General features: G+C 41.1%; 1 protein-coding gene across 4 annotated transcripts in view; it reads left to right on the top strand.

The window, feature by feature from the left end:
• HIPK3 (homeodomain interacting protein kinase 3) overlaps positions 1 to 23,941 on the top strand; it is a 69,434-nt gene that overhangs the window by 2,897 nt on the left and 42,596 nt on the right. For 2 of the 4 annotated variants that reach the window (XM_058806583.1, XM_058806581.1), the window contains exon 2: positions 12,516 to 13,608. In XM_058806583.1, coding sequence (XP_058662566.1) covers positions 12,518 to 13,608 — 1,091 coding nt within the window. In that variant the 5' untranslated portion in view covers positions 12,516 to 12,517. Of the gene's footprint in view, positions 1 to 12,274; positions 13,609 to 23,941 lie in introns of those variants that run through there. The other 2 variants (XM_058806584.1, XM_058806582.1) reach the window with 2 other exon arrangements.

Here is a 23,941-nt window from a genome sequence, read left to right as displayed (position 1 = left end):
TATTCTTTTATTAGATCAGCCTCAGCTTTTCTGAATATATGAAATTATTTCATCTGATCTGATTCATTAGGAGGCAGAAGGCTGATCCTTCTGTGAGAGAGAAGGGATTTCTAGTGTTACACTGCACTAGATATTTACCTGTAGGAAATACTGCTTCTCTATGTCCGTAGAAAGCTGAAAGAAGGGGTAAACACCTTTCCCCTCTATATTTTTTTTTTTTTAACTGTGCTGCTTTCTGCACAGAACTTTAGGGAGAAAAGCAGAGGACAGAGAGGCCTTCCTGCATTTTTTTATTAGATCATCCTCAGCTTTTCTGAATATATAAATGATTTCACCTGATCTGATTCATTAGGAGGCAGAAGGCTGATCCTTCTGTGAGATAGAATGTATTTCTAGTGTACTAGATATTTACCTGTAGGAAATACTGCTTCTCTACATCCTTAGAAAGCTGAAAGGAGCGCTAAACACCTTTCCCCTCTATTTCTTTTTTTACTGTGCTGCTTTCTGCACAGAACTTTGGGGAGTAAAGCAGAGGACAGAGAGGCCTTCCTACATTTTTTTTATTAGACCAGCCTCAGCTTTTCTGAATATATGAAATGATTTCATCTGATCTGCAGAGGCATTAGAGCTGAATGAAAGTGCTGTGACTGCCAGAAGTACTAGTTGGGTAGAGCAGGCCTGGTAATCACCTGGTGATCCTTGGCTGAGGGAAGAAGGAATGTGGAAGTGTCACGGTGGTGCCACCAACATTCCTCTGTCACGAGTTGGCTGTTGGGTTTTGTGAAATAGCATCTGCCTTTCAGACTTCAAAAAAGCTTGTTTGTACCATTTTGTGTTGTCCAAGTTCCTAAGTCACTGAAATATTCTGTTTCTTGTCATCCCTTCACTGACAGTCAGAGGTGGAGTAGAAAATAATTAATTACTTTTAATGGATCTTGAAAGAAAAGGTCTCCTCTTTCCTTTTAATACCAACTTCTTTTGTAATTTGCAGAATTAGTTGGTATTTACAAGATCTTGGAAAACAATGAATTACTTTTAATAGGTCTTGAAAGAAAATAATTAATTAATTTTAATAGATCATGAGTGTAGGATGGGACTTCAGGTGTCTGAGCTGTGCTGCAGAATTGTGACTGGGCTGAGCACAACATGAGACATGGGGAAAGGAGGAGGATGAGCACTGAGCGTGTTGCAGACCATGCTGGGAGTGCAGTGCACCTGAAATGACCATTTAACTCAATTTAAAGCAGCCTGAAATAACTGATGCTATGATATGGGTTAGTAATGGGTTACCTTTCCTGACTTCTGCAGGCACTCAGCACCCTCTGTTTAACCTGAAATAACCTATAATGAAGGATAAAGCCTGGAAAATCCTGTTACCTGGTCTTGGCTTCCCCCCCCCCCCCACCCCTTTAGAGAGTGTTTTAATTTAGAGCTTCTACCTCTTATACAGAATTTTAAAGAAATTATAACTTTTTCTTCAGAGTCGCTGTGCTTTGAGTGACAGGTGAGCAGGGGAACAGCATCATGTAACTGTGAAGGTGGATTTTATATTTGATAATGTATTTCCTATAGGTTAGGTTCTTCTCCCCAGTTCTTCAGTTGTTTTATTTCAATATAGTGAATATTGAAAAAGATGACAGGAGTTGGTGTGAGTCTTGGTTTTAGATGCAGTTTAGGGATAATATTTGTAAAGCTTTGTAGTATTTTTTTCATTGTATATCACTTTTCCGTATAGCATTTTAATACTGCATTTTTGATAGTGGGTAACTTTTTCACAATCTCTGGTTTAGCAGTTTGGCTTGGAAAAGGAAGAAGAGCCAAATAACAAGTGTTTTTTAAACAAGTAGACTCAAATAGTTTAGTTGTGTTTTTTTTCCTTATGCTGAGGCTTGGAGTCAGTGTAATTTCAAAATAGCTCTCTGAATATTAACTGTACATATTTATTAATTCCAGCATTGTGTAAACTTTTTCTAAAAGCATAACATGCAGTACAAAAATATGAGGAAATTATTCCTTTTAGTAAGTAAGGAATATAACCCTTTTATCCAGTTCTCATATGCGCTACAGTATTTGGCTATAACAGGAAAATGCAAAGTTCAAGTTCCGAAACAGAGGAATAAAAGAAAATGCAGTCAAACATCCAAAGACAAAATAGACATAAGAAATATTTTCCTATCTTTTAGGATGATCAAGGCTACAGCAACTCCCAGTATTAAACTGGGAGTTGGGTATTAATTGGGTTCTTACATACAGAGAACTCTTTTTGCATGTTAGGAGGGGCGCTCCCATCAAAAAAGCTATCTTTAACATCAGTAATCTTAAACTCATGCTTTCCATTCTTGCTGAAATAATGTAACAGCTCTAGAAGACTTTTTAGTGCTTTTTAAAGTGCACTACAAATGAAGTACAAATAACGTTTTTAATGTAAAAAGTCAGCTTTTATTTGTGTGATCACTTGCTGGATACATGTGGTCCTGGAAAACTTCTGGGCAGGAAAGCTCAGCTCCTGATACCTGTGCCGAGTCCCATAAACACCCTGAAAAGAGGAGGTTTTGGAGATGCCCATGGCCACTTCTCCAGCCTGTTGGATTTCATAATCCACTGTTCTGAGTGTGTCTTGTTCTCTCCTGTGTTCTGGAGGCTGCTCTGGGTCACCACACTCCACTGTCCTGCAGCTGCTCTTCGTGTCACCAGGACACTAAAACCTCCAAGGAACTTAAATTACTGGGTGAGGCAAGATTTCTATCACCAAGCTTGGCTTGGTTGTTCGCTTGCCTTGGGGCAAGCAGCCACCAGTGCCTGAGAAAACAGGTTTTGGGTTGTTTCAGGGGTTTTCTCTAGTTATACATGGCTCTGAGCTGTGAGATGGAAGTGGATCTCCTCGCCTTGAGATGGCAGAACTGGTCCCTGGGCAGGAGAAAGAGCCAGGAGAGCTGGGGCTGCAATGAGTGGTGCAGCTGTGCTTTGTGTGGGGCTGCAGTGTCCTCATTGCAGAGATGTTTGCTGCTTTTATTAGCGTGGCCAGATCCCTGCAGGCCTGCTCCCTGGCTGCCAGCTGACACCTGAACCTCTCCCTGCTCCTGCTGGAATAGGCTGAGACCGTCTGGTGCAGGGACCTCTAATGCATGCCCCCATCAAGGGCTGCACGAGAAGGCTCACCTGTCAGGGCAAAAATGCAGAGGGAAAAGGGCCTCAACTCCAATAATCACTAGAAAGTTCTGTAAGGAAGGAAAAAAGGTTTTTCTTACTGGTGATCTAAGTTCCCTTTGGAGGACATGAATAACCACTAATACCAGGTATCCATAAAAAGTGTTCATATACACATTTATTTCTAAAGCTTTAATTCACTTTTGCAAAAGTAATTTAAGTAATTTACTTTTTCATGTGTAGATAGAATAAATGGTTCTTCTCTTGTGTTTCCACAGTCTCAACATGTTTACTGTTTTGCTGTTTTGTTTTGTTTTGGTCCTTTGTCTGCATTAAAAGTTGACATAGCTTTTTTTTTTTTTTTTTTTTTTTTTTTTTTTTTTTTACCAAATTCCACTAGTTTAAGTAAAATATATTAATTTTTCCCCTCTTTCCTATGGTGCACATTTTTTTTGTGTGTTGGCACAATTGGTGGGCCTTACACAATTTCCAGGAGGATTTGTAGTTGTTTCTTGTAAGATGCCTTTCTGCCTGTTTTGACTGAAGCTGTTGATGTCCATCATTGTTTTATCAACATCTTCCTTCTTGAGTTTTTCTTAGAAACTTTGGTCATCTGCTGCTTCTTACCCCTTTCCTTTTAATTCTTCCCTTTTTTTTTCTTTTTAACTGTTGGACTTGGTTGTTTATCTGCAGTCTGTGTGTTCAGTTGAGAAGTTTTTTTCCACAGCTTCTCTTTGAAGATTGTTAGGGATTGCATGTGGGTAGAAGAGGTACTCAGATAATCCTTATTTTTCAGCGTTTCAATCTGTTAAGTGTGGGAATTTTGGTGTTTGAGATGTTGTGAAGCCCTTTAGAAGGAGCCAGATTTGCTCCTCAGAGGAGAAAGAGGAGACCAAGAACTTTTTTCCCTTTAATACCAACTTATTTTGTGATTTGCAGAATTAGTTGGTATTCAGCCTGATAGGAGCAGATTGTTTTTCATAAAGACTGATTTTAATAACTTTTCCCTATGGCTTCTTCCTTTGCACGTGTCAGCTCTGAGCCCAGCAAGAGGAGGCCACGGTGGGAAGTGTTGCCAAGAAATGCTTTGGGAGCTCTTTGTGACAAATGCTGCTTGAGACTAGATGTGTTTTAAAAACTCTGTCACAGAGGTGTCTAAACATTCTCCTCAAGGTTAAAACAAGAGTGGCTGTTAAAGGTTTATTTATGCTAAAGTGGAAAGATTATTAAACATGGAAGGGAATACAACAGAGAAAAAAATGTATGCACATTTAGCAGTATTATTATGTCCCCAGGTAGTGGGTTGTATGCTGCATATAATCTTTCTTTGCCCGTGCTTTCTGTGTAGTTAAATCAGGAAGTTTCTTTGCACAGGGGAGAGGGAGACATTTCTTGCCCTTGCATTATAATATGGGTTATTACAGTTATTGGTTCAGTAGGACCTAAGGCTGATCCTTCTGTGAGAAAGAATGGATTTCTAGTGCACTGATATTTATCTGTAGGAAATACTGCTTCTCTGCATCCTTAGAAAGCTGAAAGAAGGGGTAAACACCTTTCCCCTCTATTTTTTTTTACTGTTCTACAGTAAATGCCATGTCCAATTTATACAGCTGTTTTCTGCAAGCAACTAATGCTATTTTCATGATGGTGTTGCTCACAAGGAAAGAAAAACACCTGCTATATAAAAGCAGAATATTGAAACCACTTTTAAATAACAAACTTCTATTATGGGAAAAATACTGGGACTTCAGAAGTTTTTTTTTTTTTTTTTGTTTGTGTATGTTTAAAAATACCTTCCTGCTTATTGTGTGTGTGTGTGTTTACCTCAGTCTGTATATGTTTGAGAGTTGTTACTAGATGTAGCTGGGGCAACTGACCTGAAAACTGAAAAATAATCAAGGCATCTAATCCCACCCACTTACCTTGATTGATCTTTTTGTGCTGCAGTTAAGTCAGTTTTAAAACAAATAAAGGCTAATGTTCTTATTTACTCTGGCATTTTGGTTGCAGAGGAAGTTGAATGTGCTCTAGGTGTGTTGTCTTCACAACTCAGTAACCACTTGATATTGACATTCTTGTTGGTCTTCTTGGAAGAGGGACTGATTTTTCCATGTATTTGGGCAAAGTTTTAACTCAACTATTGCTTCTACCAAGTGGTTCTCAATGTGTAGGAAAGTTGTATTCACCTCCTTGCTACAGGAGAGCCTGATTTGCAAATTTTTGCATTGCATGTCAGTTCAATGAGCTCGACAGGTTTTTTGTGTGTGTGCTGCTGCAGAATTAATATGCAGGTCCTGTGGGGAGAACGGGAATTTTGGGTTGTTGTTGTTTGGGGTGTTTTGTTTGCTTTGGTTTTTGTTGCTTGTTTTTGTCCAGGTGAAAATCTTTTTCCTGAGAGGAAGAAAGGTAATTTTGGATGAGTTTCCTCCTCATTGAGTAATTGAGAGGACTTGATGAACTCTATGTAAGTAGAGTTCCTTTGCATGCAGATGTGCTGCCTTACCTTCTGTGAAGTGGCAGCAAACTTCTAAATGTATATTCTTACAGGAGCTGCTTTTGGTATTGTCTAGAGCTATTTTAAAATGAAATTCCAAAATAAATTGCTTAGATCGGTTGATCCATTTCTAGTTCTAACAAATGGCCAGCATTCTAAAAAATGCAAAATTGAGCAATTGCACAAAAATAAAATGACTGGAAATAAGAAAGGACTAAGAAGGAATTTTTTTTTTTTTTTTTTTTTAAAGTACAGTGGCATTTGAACATGTGACATGCCAACATGCAGTTTGGGCTAATCCTCTCTATCAGATTTTATTTCTGCTTTAGGGAAGGTGGCAGTGGAAGAAGTGCCCTGCCTCTCTGCTTGCCTTGGCCCTCCTGCTGCATTGAAGGGTGGCAGACAGGAATGGTTTGGGTGGATCCTCCAGCACTTTTGTCCTGCAGCAGGTGTGGGCTCTCCTAATCCCCACTGTCAGAGACTTTTATTTGAGAGTGCCTGCTGTTTCCAGGTTCAAAAAGAATTAGTCTTGCAAAAGAAGAGATTAGGCTGGTGAAGCCCTGGCTGGTTGAAATGTGCTGTTTATGTTGATGGTGGCACATTCTGATGTTTCTCCCTGGGGCTGGTGGCCAAGGCTGCACTGCTTGTGCCTGCTTTCCAGCTTGCCCAGAAGAAAAAGAAATGCTTCCAGTACTGGTTCATTTATCTTTTTAGCTGTGATTGCAGTCATATTGGTATCACAAGGTTTAGCTTTTGATATTGGTGGAAAATATGAATAAAGCAATTGTGTTCCTGAGTGCTGGTGCTATGGCAGCATTGAGTCACAGCAGTTCACTCTGATATTTTATGTAAAATATGTTTGTGCTCAGTGGATGGCGTCAGTCCTGTTTCCAAGGATGGAGACAATGCTGCAATTGAGACTGGTTTGTGTGACACTTAAACCAACTGGTATTTTCAATTTCTGCTATCAGTGCAACCTTGGTGGTGTCTGATTAAAAATATCTCTGCTGTTGCACAGACCTTAACCAGCGCTGTAACATTTTTTTGGGTGGTTGGTAACTAAATTCTACGAGGGCAGAATTGGATCATTGTATCCTTTGCTTCCCACTAAAACTTGGAGCCAACCTTTGGCCTTTCAGCCTGGATGGAGGTTTCATGTGGGGCAAAGGCTGTGTTGGCTCAGCTGAATGCTCCTGGTGAATAATGAGCCAACATCCCTGAGCTCTGGAATACATTTTTTAGTCAAGAATCTAATGATTTCTTTTGCAATTTCGTGAAATTGCATCTCTGGTTGCTGCCCCAGAGCTGGGTGTTGGTTTCTTTGGTGAGATATCATCAGCTGCTCGTGCATCTCCTGGTTCTCTGTGGGGCAGTGTGTGTGCAGAATTCCCTCTGTCATTGAGGAAAGTGTTTATAGGGCACAGATTACCTGGAATACCTCAGTGCTTTCTTCTTTGCTCTGCTCTCTCCCTTCTGTGGGTCACAGAGCTGGTTTTGAGGTGGCCAGAGGGTTGGGACTCCCTGGGCTTGTGCTTCTGGACACTTTGCACTCTCTGTGGACATGTTTTCCTTTATAAATTGCATGAAACCTCAATTGCCAGTGCTTTGTTATTAATTGTCCAGCTGGAGTGAGGGAATTCCTCAGGGTGAACAGATCATGGGGTATGAAAGTACTTGCATCAGTACAGCTTGTTCAGCTACCTATCCAAAATAAACAATAACGTAGAGGTGCTGCTACTACTGGTAATGAACTTTCATCTGTGCTGAAAGAGAGGGCAACTATTTCAGCTTTGTACTTGCTGAATAACTTGAGAAGTTGGGTGGCACCTAATATGAAAAGAACAATTGTTTTACCTGGAAAAAATGACAGTTAGTATCCTTACAGTGTTTCCAAAGTGATGCATGATGTAAACAAAACATTTCTTAAGTGCCACTGCTCCAATTGTGCGTTTGCTGGAAGTTACTGAGTGTTTAGAAAGCCTCCCTTGATGCCCAGCTCCCCTGTGAGAAGGATGTGAGAGTTTTGGAGCCGGTTTTTGCCCACGGAGGCCTGAAAGAAGTTGGAAAACAAGTTTTCTTGGGTTAAAGTTTAACTCTGTTATTAGGCGGCTGCCTCTGGCTGCTGGGAATTTACTACACCAGGAGCAGCAGGGTGATTGCAGTGCTGGGGGCAGGAGCTGTGCATTTCACAGACAAATTAGGAGAGCACTGTGGCAGTTTCTCCTGAGCTCCCCTGCAGTTATTAACCAGTTATTTTGCCACACTTCCCCCCCAACTCAGCCATGTGGAAATGTCACTGTACAGTTAATTATTAATGGTGCTCAGGCCTGGAACAGCCTGTGCTGCTCCAGGTTGTCGCAGTGTGCCAGGTGGGTCGTGCTGCTGAGTTTGCCTAGCCCCAGAAGGCTGCAGATGTAATTTGGAGAAGTAGAGAGCATTGTTACACCTAGGTGAACATTAGCAAGGTGTTAACCAGAGGTGCATCTGCCTGGTTCCCTGCTCAGTTTCTGTACAGAGAAGTTTGGTTGTGGGGGGAAAAACCGAAGTGCCTCCTGTCCGCTGACATTACTTTGTGAAAATCCACTTGTTAATTAATTTAAAGGAATAAACAACGAATTTACTTAGTTGAAATATATTTGCTTTGTTACTTTGTTCATACTTTTTTCAGAAGCCCAGAATTTACAGCCTTAACTCTGGTCAGAAGTCTCGTGTTTTGTATAGCTTTATGTTTAACGAGCCAGATTTTCCCAGCTCTCTCTGCTTCAAACTAAGAGGACTGGTTTCTTTGAAGGAAGCCTTTCTAGAGGTGGTAACAGAACCCAAAACTCTTCCCTGCACTATTCCCTAGCAGTAAGGTGGGATGCAGCAGCCTCTAGTTGGAGAATACAAGCTGCAGAACTCCAGAGCCAAATTTAGCTTGTGTGTGCCACTGCCTGTGCTGAAGTGGTTACACTTGCTTTGCACTCAGTGAAGGAGAAGAGGACTTTAAAAATAGGTGTGGAGCAATGGACTACATGGACTAAAACCGAAAGTCAAGTGGGGAGTTACTCCAGGGCTGCCTGTGGTACTGTCCCCTGGAAATTGCACTTTTCAGACCTTCTGATGCTTTGGTTTGCATCCTGGGGGGGTCTTGCAGTGCACAATTCGGTTTTTATTTTAAATTAAATTTAACTGGGAGATGTGCACCAGCTCCTTATGTGTGTTCAGGCTCGAGCAACCTCCCTGAAATGAGCACAGATGATTTTTTTTTCTTTCTTTCAGCACCGTTTGGCTCTACAGATCCCTCTCTTTTTCTGCAGCTGGGCTGTTTAATGTAGGTGCAGTCTGACCTGCTTCAGTTTGTATGAGGAAGCAGGAACAGTCTCATTAACAAGTATGCAGAAGGATGTATGAACTCAGTGAAATGTTTTGTGGCAGGGGAAAAGAAAGATCCACTCTCTGCTAGGTGAAAATGTGCTGTGTATTTTTTTCTTTTACTGGGAGTCCTGGTTTAAAAAAAAAAAAAAGGCAACAAAAAACCTGCAACACAGTAAGTCTATTCTTTCAGGTGTAGCTGCTATCCATAGGATTGTATTGTAATCCAAATACCTCAAAATAGTTTTAAAAAAAGCTTCTGAACCCCACAAACAAATCAACCCAGTAAGAAAAACAGAACCAAAAAACCAAACCATCCTCAACCACAAAAAAATCCACAACCCCAAACCAACAAAAATCCCTTAAAACACAGCAGTGCTGTTACCGTAGAGGGTGTTGTGGTATTTTCCCTTTCTCTTCAAGGTTTTTTGTGCAGCTTTGCTGTCTGTGGGGGTTTGTTTTCATCTGTTTGGGGGGAAGTCAGTTCTGTTTATCAACTTAGCTTCTCAAAGGCCTCCAGCATCTGCTTGTATTGGATAGCTCCATGCTGTTCTGATGGGTTTCATTGCATATAGGTTGGGTAGAGTGTGCTTCTGTCTGAAATGTCTTCTGAACACTGAGTGTGTGGCGCAGGTCTTTAAGCAGTGTCAGGTGTAGGATGCTGCAGAGTTTTATGTGCCTGTTTCACAGGATTCACTGCTAATGTGAAGATACCGTAGCTTCTCCAAATGACATTGGCATCTAGAAGTGTGTGTTTAGAAAAAGACAAGCAAAATTATGAGAGTTGTGAAGAAGTGTTTAGGGGAAGGTAAAAAATATGATGATTGTACAAGTCTGTTTTTGTGTGGAGTAAAATTTTATTTTATTAGTTCAGTCTGTGCTGATTGTATCAAAGGCTGTTCCAGGGTATGTTATCTGTTCCATTTAATGGTCAATTTTCTTTTTTTAGTCTTTTTTTTTTTTTTTTTTGAGTTGGTAAAAATGTTCTTGTAATAACTCAGTAAACACTTCTTATCTGTGAACAGAGCTGTTAGTGTGGTTGGAGTTCAGGGTCGTGGAGTTAGTCCTGTAAGAAACACACTAACCCCAAAAGATGATAGTCTAGTTTTTCTTATCCAGCTGAAATTAGTATTGAAGAGAAAGCTGGGGTTGTGTTCCTCCAGACCTTCTGGACTGGTTTGAGCAGCAGGAGCTCTAGAAAATTTACACATTTTTACATGCCAGTGGTCCTCACAGGCTCAGGTGGGGATTTGAGTGGACCTCTGGTCCCTCTGGTTCTCCTCGTGCTCGACTGTCCTGTCTTCCAAAACCATCCTTAATTTCAGTGTAGCTTTTTCAAAGTACTTATCATCATCATTAGTTGCCCTCAGCTTTGGTGACCTGCTTCCACAGGAACATGCCTTCTCCAGAAGTTCAGTGGAGCGAGATTTTTGCTGTTAGGTAGATCCAGGGCAGACTGACCTGCTGGGGCTGCTGCAGCTTGGCCGGGTTGTCACCTGTGGGCCAGGTGTCCTCAGTCCCTCCTGCCTGGATGTGCATGGGACCTCTTCCTGCCCAGCATTTGGGTTTGTCTGTCAGGAAAGTGATTCTGGTCATCTGAACCCCCCTGTCAGCAAACTGGGATAACACACTAGTGTGTCCTTGAGAAGTTTCTTTGCTTTGAAGTGTAAATGATTTTTGAGTTTGAATATCTTGTTTCAAGCACACGTGTGTCAAAAAGTAAGGGGATTGCGATGAACAAGCAGGCAGAGTATTTTGTAGTGGGAACCTCTGAAAGGTTTTAAGAAGAAAACCCCCAAGGGTTATTTTGATATTTTAGTGTCTTTGGCAGGCCTGATATTTGAGTCCTGTCAGAACTGGAGGAGTAGTAAGGTGCTGATAGAAGGTTGGGCTTGGCCTGAGCTGTGCAGGTGCCCCTGGAAGCTCCAGAGGGGCTTGCATGTATGTGTTTTCTGGGGCAGTCAGTGAGGTCTGAATTTTGGATATCTAAATAATATGATCAGGGTAAGTGATTTATTTAAATATAATTATGACAGATCTCCTAGTCAACAGTAATGCTTATGCACCTTGTAATGGGGCACATTATTTAAGTGAAAAGTCAAGAGCTTGAGGAATTTTTTCCTGTGTTTTGAGGTTAATAGTTAGTGTTAAATCCTTGGTGTGGAGCAGGAGGCCAGTGGCAGTCCCATCATGTTTGGTGGCAGAAGAGCCCAGCTGTTTCCTGGCTGTCTCCAGCTTTCTACATCGTCTGGCTCTGAGAAAACAGCTTTGGGAAGGAGAAGGCTTTGAAGTTTTCTTCTGCAGCTGGGACAAAATCCATTAGAGGATTCTAAACTGAGGTGTTTGTATGATTATTTTAATTGCTCTTAAGATATCTAAATGTTCATTTGCATAAATCAAATCACAGCTTCAGAATAATTATGCTGTGCTTTTGGTTAGTTTTCATTTGATCAGAGTCACTGCAATGTCTAGCTCAAGTTTTATGTGACTCATCTGCAATTTAAATACCTATTACCAGAATTTTCATGTACTTGGTACGATTAAGTGATCTAATTAAGGTATTATTGTATTGAATTTGTCTCTGGGAGCTGATCAGACTGGTATAAACCATAACTTCCCTGACACCTTGTAGTCCCTCTGGGGTCCATCCAGAGCCTTTTCCTTAGTATTTAGCTTAACTACAAGACAGTTTAAGGCTGGTGTTTGACAGGTCTGGAAGGGGACACTGGGTCAGTGCATAGAGGACACCTGGAAGGTAAATTCAGTGCCTCTAGCCCCTGACTCTGTCACTGATACAGGAATTTCTGCAGCGGGTTGGAGCAGAGCTCAAGGAAAGCACCTGCCTTTGGTGAATGGATTAGGTTACTGTACATGTAAGTTACTGGAACCTTGTCGTTGTTTATGTGTACATACCCATGCCCCCTGAGCTATTTTGGGCCCCATCACATGGCTTGATCACTTTCATTTTCATCCCAGTGAAATTCTTTGGTCTGTTGTGACATTTGTCTGTTCTCAGAAGGTTGCTGGTGTTTACAGTGAATAGGTTAGATTCCTTGTGGAACAGGTAGCATTGACTCACAATTATCAACTCCTGAATTATTTTTTGCCGTCGTCGTTGGACATCTGAATTGGTTTTCCAGTTGTGTTACTGAGCACTGTGCTACTTTTGTGTGTAGAAGTGGTGGGAGGTTTTAAATGAAAGTTGAATTTAACAGCACAAAGGTAGGACCCCTGTTTGAAAAATGCCATGCAGCGCTGTGCTGCAGCCTGTCTCAGTCCTGTGCAACCAGCTCAAGCACTTAACTGCAGGAACCTGCTGCTGCTAAAGTCCTCCTGTGGGCACTGGCAAAGTGTGAGGGCCTTGTTCTGCCAGAAGAAACTAAATATAAAACAACTTTAGACCAGCTCATTTGGAGAACATAATTGTGTCCTGATTTTTCTTTTAGAAGCAGCAGCTCCTGGAAAGCTTGGGAATGCGCACAATTTTCACTTGTTTTTTTCTTTTCCTCTCCCCCTGTAGGTATGGCCTCACAAGTCTTGGTCTATCCACCATATGTTTATCAAACCCAGTCAAGTGCCTTTTGTAGTGTGAAGAAACTCAAACTAGAACCAAGCAGTTGCGTGTACCACGAAAGAACCTACCCGCAAATCTATGTGAATGGTAAAAACTTTGGAATTTCTCCCCACAGGGTTAGTACTTTCTTTCAGACTAAAAACCCATTTGATAGACCTCGAGGACAGAGCTTTTGGTTGCAGTCAAATGCCGTTGCTTTAAAAAATACTGCAGGTGCTACAAAAGCAGCGTTGGCAGCGTGGGCGCAGCAACCGCAGCCGGAGGCGGCCGGGACGCAGGGAAGCCGCGGGGATCTCCTGGAGGGAGCCCAGCGATGCGGGCTGAAGCGTAAGAGCGAGGAGCTGGAGAACCAGAGCAGCGCGATGCAGATTGTTGACGAGCTGTCCATCCTGCCTGCCATGCTGCAGAGCGGCGTGGCCAACCCCGTGACGGTGGTGGCCACGGCCGCCGCCTCCAAGCAGGGCGGCACCGGCGGCGACGGGGATTACCAGCTGGTGCAGCACGAGGTGCTGTGCTCCGTGAAAAACACCTACGAGGTTCTCGACTTCCTGGGACGAGGGACCTTTGGGCAAGTGGTCAAGTGCTGGAAAAGGGGGACGAACGAGATCGTGGCAATCAAAATCTTGAAGAATCACCCTTCGTACGTGCGCCAAGGGCAGATAGAAGTGAGCATCTTAGCGAGGCTGAGCACTGAGAATGCTGATGAGTTTAACTTTGTGAGAGCCTACGAATGCTTTCAGCATCGTAACCACACCTGCCTGGTTTTTGAGATGTTGGAACAGAACTTGTACGACTTCCTGAAACAAAACAAATTCAGCCCTCTGCAACTGAAAGTAATAAGGCCTATTCTGCAACAGGTGGCCACTGCACTGAAAAAACTCAAAAGTCTGGGTTTAATCCATGCTGACCTCAAACCAGAGAACATTATGTTGGTGGATCCTGTTCGGCAGCCTTACCGGGTCAAAGTCATAGACTTTGGGTCTGCCAGCCATGTATCAAAGACTATTTGTTCAACTTATTTACAATCTCGGTATTACAGGTAGGTGTCTAATACTTTGATTTTTTTACCTGTTATGGAACAAGGTTTTAGCATTTCTTAAAGTCAGTGGCTTAAATAATTGCTCCTCCAGGTAACTAGTAATGGTTTGGAAAAGATAAAACCATCTAGGAATGTGAGAGTTCTGTAGTTGGTTGCCATTTTGAATGTGAATACTTGCTTTGAATATTTTTATAGTCTTGTCTTTTTCCTGGAAGTATGTTTTGTGTTGTTCTCTGAAGCCATCACTTACTGCTATTTTGAGACCTCTGAGACTGTTGAAAAGGAAAAGAAAAAAAATTATCTTTTGCTTGCTTGTTTGGGATGTCTCTCCAGCCTTCCCAACATGATGGATTTTTTTTCCTGTAAGCAGCTGGACAGTGTCCTAGAAGTGCCATGTGTCTGTATCCTGTTGCCAAAGATTATGTAAATGCCTCTGTTTTTCTCCAGCACTTGTAAATATTTTCCCTAGTTCTTAGAAACTCCATTCTGTCTGAGTGCCTTCAGCAGCTGTGGAGTTCAGTAAACTTCTGGAGTTAGGGAGTGATACGATGCTTAAATGTTTAGGGTGATACCAGAAGGGTGTTCAAAGTGATTTTGGTGTATGGTTGCATTTAACTTTTGCCTGAAAATGGATGTATGTTTTCAATACTTTGTTTGGTTATTTTTTTTAAGCTTTCTTTGAATAGTTACCCAATCTGCCTGGCATTTAAAAATTACCAATATTTAGTCCTTTTGTTTTCCTTATGAGCTAAACTTGTCTTGATTGAAGATCTTTCAGTTCTGCTTTGCATCACTGGCAGTAGTATGTGCTGTGTATTGCCCATCTGCTGATTGAGTAAGAATCTAGTAAACTAGGACAATGAGTACTTGGAAGAAAATTTTAAATATTTTACAGCTATTCATGCTGGAAAGGAAAACTTGTGCACTGCAATTCTAGGCTTGATGAAATTAGTGATTGGAGTTCATACCAGAGGAATCTATTTTTTGACTGTAGCTTGTAAACAAGAATGCTTCATGTACAGTGCTCACATAAAATATTCTAATTCATCACCTGCACTCTCTATTACTTAATTGCAAACTGCAGCAGAGGATTTAAAAACTTCATGAAGTTCATCAACAGAAAACTAAATTGGGAAATGTTATGGATTGATGCATGTTTACATTATAAAAAAATATATGTGAGAGGGAATGAAAAGTTAAGTAAGTTGGGAGTTCATTTTGGTGTAAAATCTGTGATAAATTTTTGTGTAAAATCAAAAGATACTCTGGTTTTGGGCCTCTCAGGACAAATCAGGCCAGGTTTGCAAGGATGGCAGAAGTTCTGAGAGGCTCTGGACAAGTGCAAAGGTCTCACCTTGAGCTGGTCTGTGCAGAATCAGCATCCAGCAGATACTCAAGGTCTGAGAATGTTTCCCTACCTATTCTGGCTTTTTTATTTATTGAAGCAATTACAGATTATTGTGAGCTATTGCCATTTTTCACTCCTTTCTCCCCAAGAGCAGAGGGGAGACTGTGGACAGCCAGGCTGGGTGGTCCTATTGCAGTACTTCAGCCTCAACTAACTCCTTTCAGCATTTTTTTTTTCTGGTTCAGATGCCTCAATAGGCAAGATATTGTTGTTTTTTTAGTTCCCTACATAAAAATGCAGTAGCTGTAGTTGTGTTTTACTTGGCTTGATGTTGCTTTGCAGCTCTCAGTAGAATTCTGGCACACTTAAGGGTTTGGGCAGGTCCATTGCTGGCAGGATCAACGTGCAACTCCTTGGCATTTTGGATGCTTGCATTACACTCAAATGTGACTTAGTGGAGTTCCCTGTGGGTATTTATTCAAATATATCATCCCCCAAGAATAAGATAAGGTTTGTGTGTGCATATACTTGTCTTGCCTCAATGCTGTTGAATGATACGGGCTTATATGTGTGTGCACCTAAAATTTCCTAATTATTAAGTTATGCTTAAGTGCTTTGTAAATATTCAGGTTTCAGTAGATCATATTCTTTGTTTTGTATAGTTTTGTAATTCTTCTATAAAGCGGCATATAAGTCAGAAATGTTTGAAAATAAAAAGAAGAAAAATGGTTAGGGTCCATTTACTTGAATTGTTTTTTTAATATCTAAATATTGGTTGAGATAATTTTGAAAAAACAAACCACCAAACAACTATACTTCAAAATTACTTTCAACAGAAGTTTTTACTTCTGAACAGGTTTTCAACATGCTGGATTTCATCATGGATGTGTAGTTCTCTACCAGTTGAGTGATTCAAACTAGCTTTGTGTAGACTGGAAGTTCCTCAAAATTTCTTTTTGCTCCATTGGAAGCACCAGACTAGTGCAAATAATAGCAGAAAATAGGGATTTGATTAAAAAATCTTTTAAAAGCTTTTAAAATAGATGAAACTGGGGAAATTTTAATTGAAAAGTTTTACAGAAGAATTTGAAGGGCCTTGAGAGAATATCTTGTTTTGAGATGTCATTTGTTTTAAGAGAGGTTGTGCTTTTGGTCAATCAAATAAGGAGCAGTTATACATAAAATATAACTGTACTTAAATGCTTTTTGTATTAGAAGAGCCTGGGAGTGATAGTGCAGGTTTGACCTGTTTGACTGTGACGTGTCAAAACAAGTTTTACAAAACTGAGTAAAGAGAAAAGGTTGTTTGTTGGTGGTGCTTTTTGGTTTTATTTTGGTTTTTTTTCTCCCCTGATCTGATCATTACTTGTGTTTTTTTGTTCCTGGGATCAGAGTGAACTAATGATCATGAGAATGGAGAATGCCCCAATGTCCAGGATTAAATAAATAATCCTATTTTGTTTATATGCAGCCTATATAAATAAAATAGCTGTTTATTTTGAATTCTAGTGTCACTATTTTGCATCTGTAAGAGGAAGTGAGTAATGAGTTGGAAAAATGAGTAATAAGAGGATTAGGACTTAAAGAGGGGAACATGATGTAGCCAGGTGAATGGATAATGGGCTGGCTTACCTTGCCTATAGCAGCAGGAGAGGTGACCTAATGATAATTGGAAATATTAGGGTACTTTTGTATGAGGAGAGCTCCTAAACACGTGAGACTAACTGGATTTTAAAAGGGTATAAGCAAGCAGAAAAATGGACACAGACTGTATGGAGTGATAATGACTTGATGTTTCCTGTTTCTGTTTCAGCTTTGACAAGCAAAGAGAAAATAAGAAAATGGTTAAAAGAATTATGAAAAATAGATTTGACATTTTGTTACCTTTTGGGAAGCTCCTCTTTGTTGTATTGCTAGAAATTGTTGAGTATGGATATGAATAAATACTAGCTACAATTCGCTGTCTGAAGTCAGAGATTATTTTTTTTTATTTGTTTTAAAGATCAGATGTTATTCTCAATGCTCTTTCCCTGAAAGGCAGTGTCTGTGCTTACATGCTCTTTTTATGCTGGTCTGGATTTTAATAGCTGTGGACTAGAGAGATCTGGTATTTGAAGCCCTTTTCTGCTTCTGGCCTCACACATTAAGACTGCTGACCTTTTATGAGTGATCTAAGGAGGTAAATAACTAAGCAGTGTGTACATTTTCAAAAGAAAATACCCTTACATGCAGCGTAGGTGATGAAGCTTTTGTCATTTATGGACATGGTATGAGCAGTGTGTTGCTCTCCTTTTGGTCAACTGTGCCCCAAATCATGAGAAGGGGAGTGTTGCATCCCAAATGGAAAGCAGTGCAGGCTGTGGAGAAGGAGAATCAAAGCATCTGTTTCTAAGTCTGGTCTCTTGTGCTCATCTGGCAAGGCAGAAAGTTCTCCCAGGGCATGGTGTTTCTCTCTGGAAGTCATTTTTCCTTGTTTTGGCTCTTTCTTGAGGTGAGATGCATTTGGGAAAGCTAGTATGAGAGAGAGGCTTCAGAATGGCTGTCTGCAATTAGCAGTAGCGTCCAAGAGGAGTGGAGTGAAATGGTCAAGGTGCTGCTGTCCATCTGCGTCAGGGAGCCAGGTTACTTTCCTTCTTTCCTTTCTGTTGCCATGGGAAGCAGTGGCCCTCTCAGTGTATGGCACTCAGGGGGAACTCTTCAGGAAATTACTGCTCAGTTTTTTTTCCAAGGGGAATCACCTTTGTATTGATTTAATTTGGGTTCCCTTCCTGAGGGGATTTGAAAATTGAGTCTTCAGTAAACCTTACCAAACTCATCATTCATCAAATCCCTGTAGCACTGTGGATCTGACAGTAGCCATTGAGTGTGCTACTTCATTGCAGGATCCTGCAGCACAGCCCCCAAAAGGAGCTCAACAGTGGCTCAGCACCAGCCCCTGTGGCTGCCTCCACGGTTATTTCACCTCCTGTCTCCAAGGAAAACATCATCACCTTTGTGCTGTGTCAGATTATATTGCTGGTAGAGTGCAGCTGGAAGCTTGACTGAAAATGTGTTTTGAGGATAAATGATGCCTTGTGCAGGCTGCCCTAGAGCAGAGGCTGGACAGAGCTACAGAATAAAGCAGGGATTGATTCAAAGCATCTCCTCCATGGATCCACCTTGGGCAGCACCAGAGCCCAGCCAGGGCTGCACCCAAGATGACCCAAAATGGCCCCAAAATGCACGAGCGCTGCCGGGCTCTCTCCCTGGGATCAGTTCTGCTCCATTTGCACCTTGCAGTTCATTGTCCCATTGCAGCTTTAGCCCAGGCACTCCCAGCCTGCTTGTTTTTCTCTCTGCAGCCCACGGGGTTTGTGCTCTGGGGCTGAGATTGGGATCATTTGTCCTTGGTGCCCAGCTGGAGCAGGAATTGTTTTGTCTCCCTGCTCTGTGCACAGAGCTCACCATCCCTGAATGTGGAGCCCAGACCCACACACTAAAGCAGCACAGAATTGGGAAAATATAAAAGCTGAAACCTGAGGCATCATAATCCCTTGGTTTCCCATCCAAAGGGTGTTCCTTTAGGCATCCAGGGATCTGCAGGCAAACTGTTGTTTAGCATAGCCAGATTTATTGGGAAAACAAAGCGAGTGGGAAGCAATATAAATAATGATGTCCAGATTAAACTGGGCACCAGCTGGACCCCATAGGCTGCTGGGCAGCTGCAGTGGTGTGGCAGAATGGAAGGTGTCTGGTTAGTAAGAGATGCTCGTAGCTCAGAAATGTTTTTCTGTTCCACTGGTGACAGCAGTAAAATACGATCCTGGGTATTCAGCAGTGCACTCATAAGGAAAAGCAAGTGATGTGAGTAGGTGCACTCAGTGCAGTCGCCCCATTCCAGAGCTGGACAGTGATATTCTCCCTCCAGCCTTCCAACTAAGGGTAGTGCCTAATCAACAGACTCGTTCCAGACAAAATGCCAAATGTCAATAGTGTTGCAATGGAGCTCAGAGAGATGGAAAAATCGCTGTTGGATGTATTCCTGGTGGCTGACAGCAGGCTTTTCCCCTCTCCTTCTCTTACCCTCCTCTCCCATGAAGATCAGAGAGGACAGAGGAAAAGTGATAATATTTGTGTTCTGTGGTCATGACGCTGTTTTCACTTGCCCAGTCAGTTCTGCTGCAGCTCAAAGAGCGATTTGGTCTGATATGGGCCCTTCTGTATTAAAGGGTTTTGGAAGGAGAATAAAGTAGTTGAGCTGTGTGGTTTAATTACTACCCCTGAGCTGGGCTCAGCAAGGGCTCTGTGCGTGCTCTGAGGCCGTTGCAGCAGGACAGCTTTTTATTTATGACTTTTGCAGCTTCATGCTAAGTTTCAGAATAAATCACCCTCAGCTTATGCTGGTTTTTTCTCCCCTCAACTGTATGCAATATACTTGACTTCTTGTTCTCCTTTCTTACATGCATTCCTTCAAAATTAGAAAAAAATATTCTCATGGCCATGAATTCCCAGAGAGGCTTGTTTTCTCCCTGGCCTTTGTAACTTGGTCTTTGTCACTCCAGGGACTCCTGGGATCACAGAGTGACAGTGCCTCTCCCTGGAGTGGGATTTGGAAATTGAATGTTTTCTCTCTGTAGGTTGGGCTTGTCAGCAGGATGGGTTGTTACGGCTCAGTGACACAACCGTTGCATCCCAGCAGACTATTATCTTCCCCTAAGGTTGGATCAGCATACAACTTCTGTATGTTTCAAATAGCAGTTAAAAACCTACATACAAATAAACATATCTCTTCATACAGCTTTTCTTTAAAGCCGTGAGCAAGGGGAGAAGCTGTGAAAACTGACATCTTGGGAAGCAACTGCCTTTTCAAGTTCACCCATTGCTGTTGCATACTTGAAGCTTCTAAATGGGCTTTATCTAGAGTGGGGTGTCTCGGTGTTTTTTCTCCTTTCGCAATGCCTAGAATTCTTGCTCAGTGTTTATTAAATTTTGGGGTTGATAAGTTTAAATGAGAAGCAAAGCCCTGTTAAACAATTGATTTTTCTGTCAGTTTGGGAAGCGCGGTGCGAGAACAAGCTAAAAATGCCTCTGTAAACAACTTCCACTTCAACATGCTAGCAGATGTTATTCTATCACTTTGAACTGTGCATCACTGAAGTGTATTGGGATATCTTAAAATAGTCAGGGGTGGTGGCCAGGAACGGTAGACTTCTATAGATGGTGAGGCTGTTTCGCTGCTGCAGTGAAATAAGCCAGAAGTACATGCTGCTGAGGTCGTTGGCTTGCTCAAGGTCAGCCTGTTCAAAGTCAGCTGCTCTGCTGTGAGCATGCTTGCAGTCAGGGGTATATATAAGAGAGTCCTGATAATGTAAGGAATTGCTGTTACAAGTGAATTGGGACACTTTACAATTTTCCCCCCCCCCCTCTTTAAAGTCACAGAGCTGCGGCTGCTGGTTGATTTCCTTATCGGCGCAAACGGAACTTAATGTCAAGATAAGCCTTTGTGGCTTGTGTCTGTGAACAAATTGTTTTATTGATTTGGCAAGACTTTGTTTGTACTTTTTGCATACTGTTCATTAATTGTTTTATTGAATTCCTGTTTTAAACTTCATGATTAATAGGGCCAAACAAAAACCATTACGAGTATCATCCAGGAGTGGCAATCTTAACTCATCATAACTTCATTTTTATGTAGCTGTTTGATAATAAATGCATTTTCAATTCTCTCATTATTTTCTAGTCAACATAATGTGGTCTCTAATACCTTATTATTCTCTGTTCATAGAAGCAGAAAACGAGAGTAGATTTTTTTGGTAATGGTGTGGTTTTTTGGTTTCATGTTTGGGATTTTTTTTTTTTTTGTAATTCTGTAGAAAAGAGTGTCAGGGTTGCTGTTATTTTGCAAGTGTTTTTTTTTTTTTAATCTTCTCTGAAGATCCATAGGAGAATCACGAGGATGGGAGTGGATGAAATGCCATCCAGCCTTCATGTTGGGTTTTTTCCTGAGCTAGAGATTTTCTGAGTAACATAACCTGGGATAACACATGGAGCATTTGAAGGTACCATATACCTGCTGGAGATTCTAGTAATGTCAGCCCAGATTTCAAGTTAATTATGATGGCTGGAGCAGCAATGTGAATCAGAGTTAAGATAAGGGTTCTCTTAGTCTTTAGGTTGCTTCAGTTTAACAGAAGGGAAATTCTTTCATGATTTTCAAGGCAAAAGAGCTCTTGGTTCTTGCTATATTTAATTTCTGCTGAGCTTGAATGATAGACCTGTTTGCCACGGCTAAAGTTTTGGGAAGCAGCTTTTATTTTTCACACATGAAAATAGATCTACTGAAATGTGATCCTTTTTTTTTTCACTGCACTGATATTTAAGTCCCAAAGATCTGTTCCTCGTACGTGAGCGTGGCTATATCAGGTATCTCACTTGCAGAAAATATCAGTGGTAGCTGCAGTGCTACCATTTGTAAATGCTAATATTTGTAAATATTGTGACAAATGGCTCCCACTGTGGGGCTCCTGTGAGAATATGGCTTTGCTGGTGTAGGAGCAGGTAGGACTAGATGTGAATCCAGGTGGTGGAAAGCCAAGCCTCTGCTCCTCCACCTGGCATCCTTGGCTATAGGGGAGAGGTGTTCTGTGGGTGGAGGCTCCTTCTGCATCCATGGCTTCCTCCAGGAGTGAGGAGGATGGAGCAGATGTGTTGGAAGTCTGTTACCTGGAAAATCAAGCAGCTTGAGTGAGTGCAGATGGATGTGTGAGCATGTTTTACACTCACGTGGAGTCAGACCAAAACCAGGAATAAAAATACCAGGGGATTAAAAACCAAAACACTGACAATAGAAGAGACCTTTTGTGAATTCAGGCACTGATTGGAAAGTGGTATTGGTGTCTAGGATAGAAATAACTGTTTGGGATGCAATTAAGTAGAATTCAAGTTTGTATGAATATAAATGGCCTGAAATGTCTGGACTGTTAAATTTTACACTGTATATTTGAATATTGGTCCTACAGTGCTAGCTAATGTTTTCAAGGTTTTTTTTTCTTTTTATTTGGCTGTTAAAACAGCTTCTAAAAAGTGAAATGGGATTAGAGGGCTGGGAGAAACAAGCCAAAAGCATTTCACAGATAAGATGTTCAAGCAGTTGCATTTTGAGACTATGACATTACCTTAAGAACATTTCCCCCCTTTGTAAATACCAAGGTTGTTTCAGTTGTCCCAGGACAGCACAGCAGTCTCCCACAAAATATCATCTCTTTATGTGATTACCTTTTTTCAGAACTGCACTGTTGAATTTTCATTAGTATTTGAATGCTTTCTTGGATGCTTTTGAGAATGATAGGGTCTTACCCTTATAGTGAATCTTTAGGTATTCAAAATGTTAAAAGCACACAATGAAATCTTTCACAAGAGTACACTTTGTTTCAAGTGCAGTGCACAAAACCTTTTTAAATGTTGAAGATTCAAAATTAGTGTGAATTTAAAATGTATTTTAATTGCCCCAAATTGATTCCAGGAATTGAAGTGAAACAGATTTTACCATTATTTTTTTGACTTTCTCTCAATAAAACTTAGTTCCCTGATAACTTTCAAACATGTTCAAGTCATGGCTTCTTTGAAAAACTGCAGGCACCACTTCACTTATGTACAAGGCTTTTGTATAAATACAACACTATATGAAACTTTTAAACTGCATATTACTGTTGTTTTATCAACTGAAAAACTGTTAGGGTGTGCTGTAGGTCATAGATCAGTACTGGCACTTGATACTTGCCAAAAAGATATGCTGCCAAAAGCCAGGATGTTTACACTAATAGTATTTGGATGTTGTTCTCTGTGCCTTTTTTTTTGAACCCCAGTTAATGTTTAAATTTTTGAGCTCCTGATTTCCACACTCTTTCACTGCTTGCTATCCAACCAAGATCTAGTTGTGTTTTAAAATATAAATTATGCTTTATGTCTACACGTATTTTGTTGAAATACCTTGAAGTATTCTTCAAGAATACAATGTCTCCCCCGCACCTCTTCTCCAGGCTAAACCCTCCCAGCTCTCTCAGCTGCTCCTCATAGGATTTATGTTCCAGGTCCTTCACCAGCTTTGTTGCTTTTCTCTGGACCAGCATTGTGTGGAGATGCAGCTGATTTTGGACACTTCACCTCCCTGGAAAAGTAGCTAGGAGTAGAGCAAAGGGCCTCAGCGTTTTTGGTAACAAGAGCTGGAAAGCAGAACAGGGGGATGTAATTTGTAAATTATATGGTATGGCTGCTGACTGCTTTCGTTTTCATATAGCCTTGAATTATTTCAACAATTTCCAGTAAGAAAGTATTGTTAAATGGAAAGCACACAGAGGAGCTGGGACAGCTCTGCAGTTGATGTCTGACTATGCTGAGAGACACTAAAAATGTGGAGTGCTTCACTGATTCTCAGCTTTATTTCTGCTGGTTTTTAACTGGTCTCTTGGCCCTGCCATGAACTGGGAATCTTCTCTCACTGAGTTGACAGTGACCTGTTTTTTTCTGACCAACACCATTCACATCCCTAGTGTTTTCTTGCTTTATGTAATTTTCCTATTTGATGTAGTGTTTAATATAGACAGCAGTTGTTAAGCTGCTAAAAGCCTACCAAAAAAAAAAAAAACTTAGGGAAAACCCCTGCAACCCTGCAGGGTATTACATAGCAGGATAATTAGGAATTAGCTTGTGTCATTAGTGCCCCAGTACTCCACCCTGCCTGCAGAATGACTGTCCCACAGGGCTGGTTGCTGGTGGAATGGTGCCATGTGTCATTTGGGATATTCAATTTGTAGCCATGTAGTTGCCTTCCTGAAAGAGCAACTTCAGGATTGCCAAAGACAAATTAGCACTAATTTTGTTCCATTTAATCTCTCTACACACCACTTCTTCTGAGGTTATGGTTATTAAGTATCTACATATATAAAGCATCTTTTCTTCATGTGTCTGTCCCTAGAATCATTAGACTGTGTACAAATATCATCAAAT

Source organism: Ammospiza caudacuta, chromosome 6 (genome assembly GCF_027887145.1).
Source record: "Ammospiza caudacuta isolate bAmmCau1 chromosome 6, bAmmCau1.pri, whole genome shotgun sequence".
NCBI lineage: Eukaryota > Metazoa > Chordata > Aves > Passeriformes > Passerellidae > Ammospiza > Ammospiza caudacuta.
The sequence above is the reverse complement of the archived record's forward strand: the minus strand, read 5'-3'. Positions and strand labels throughout refer to the sequence as shown.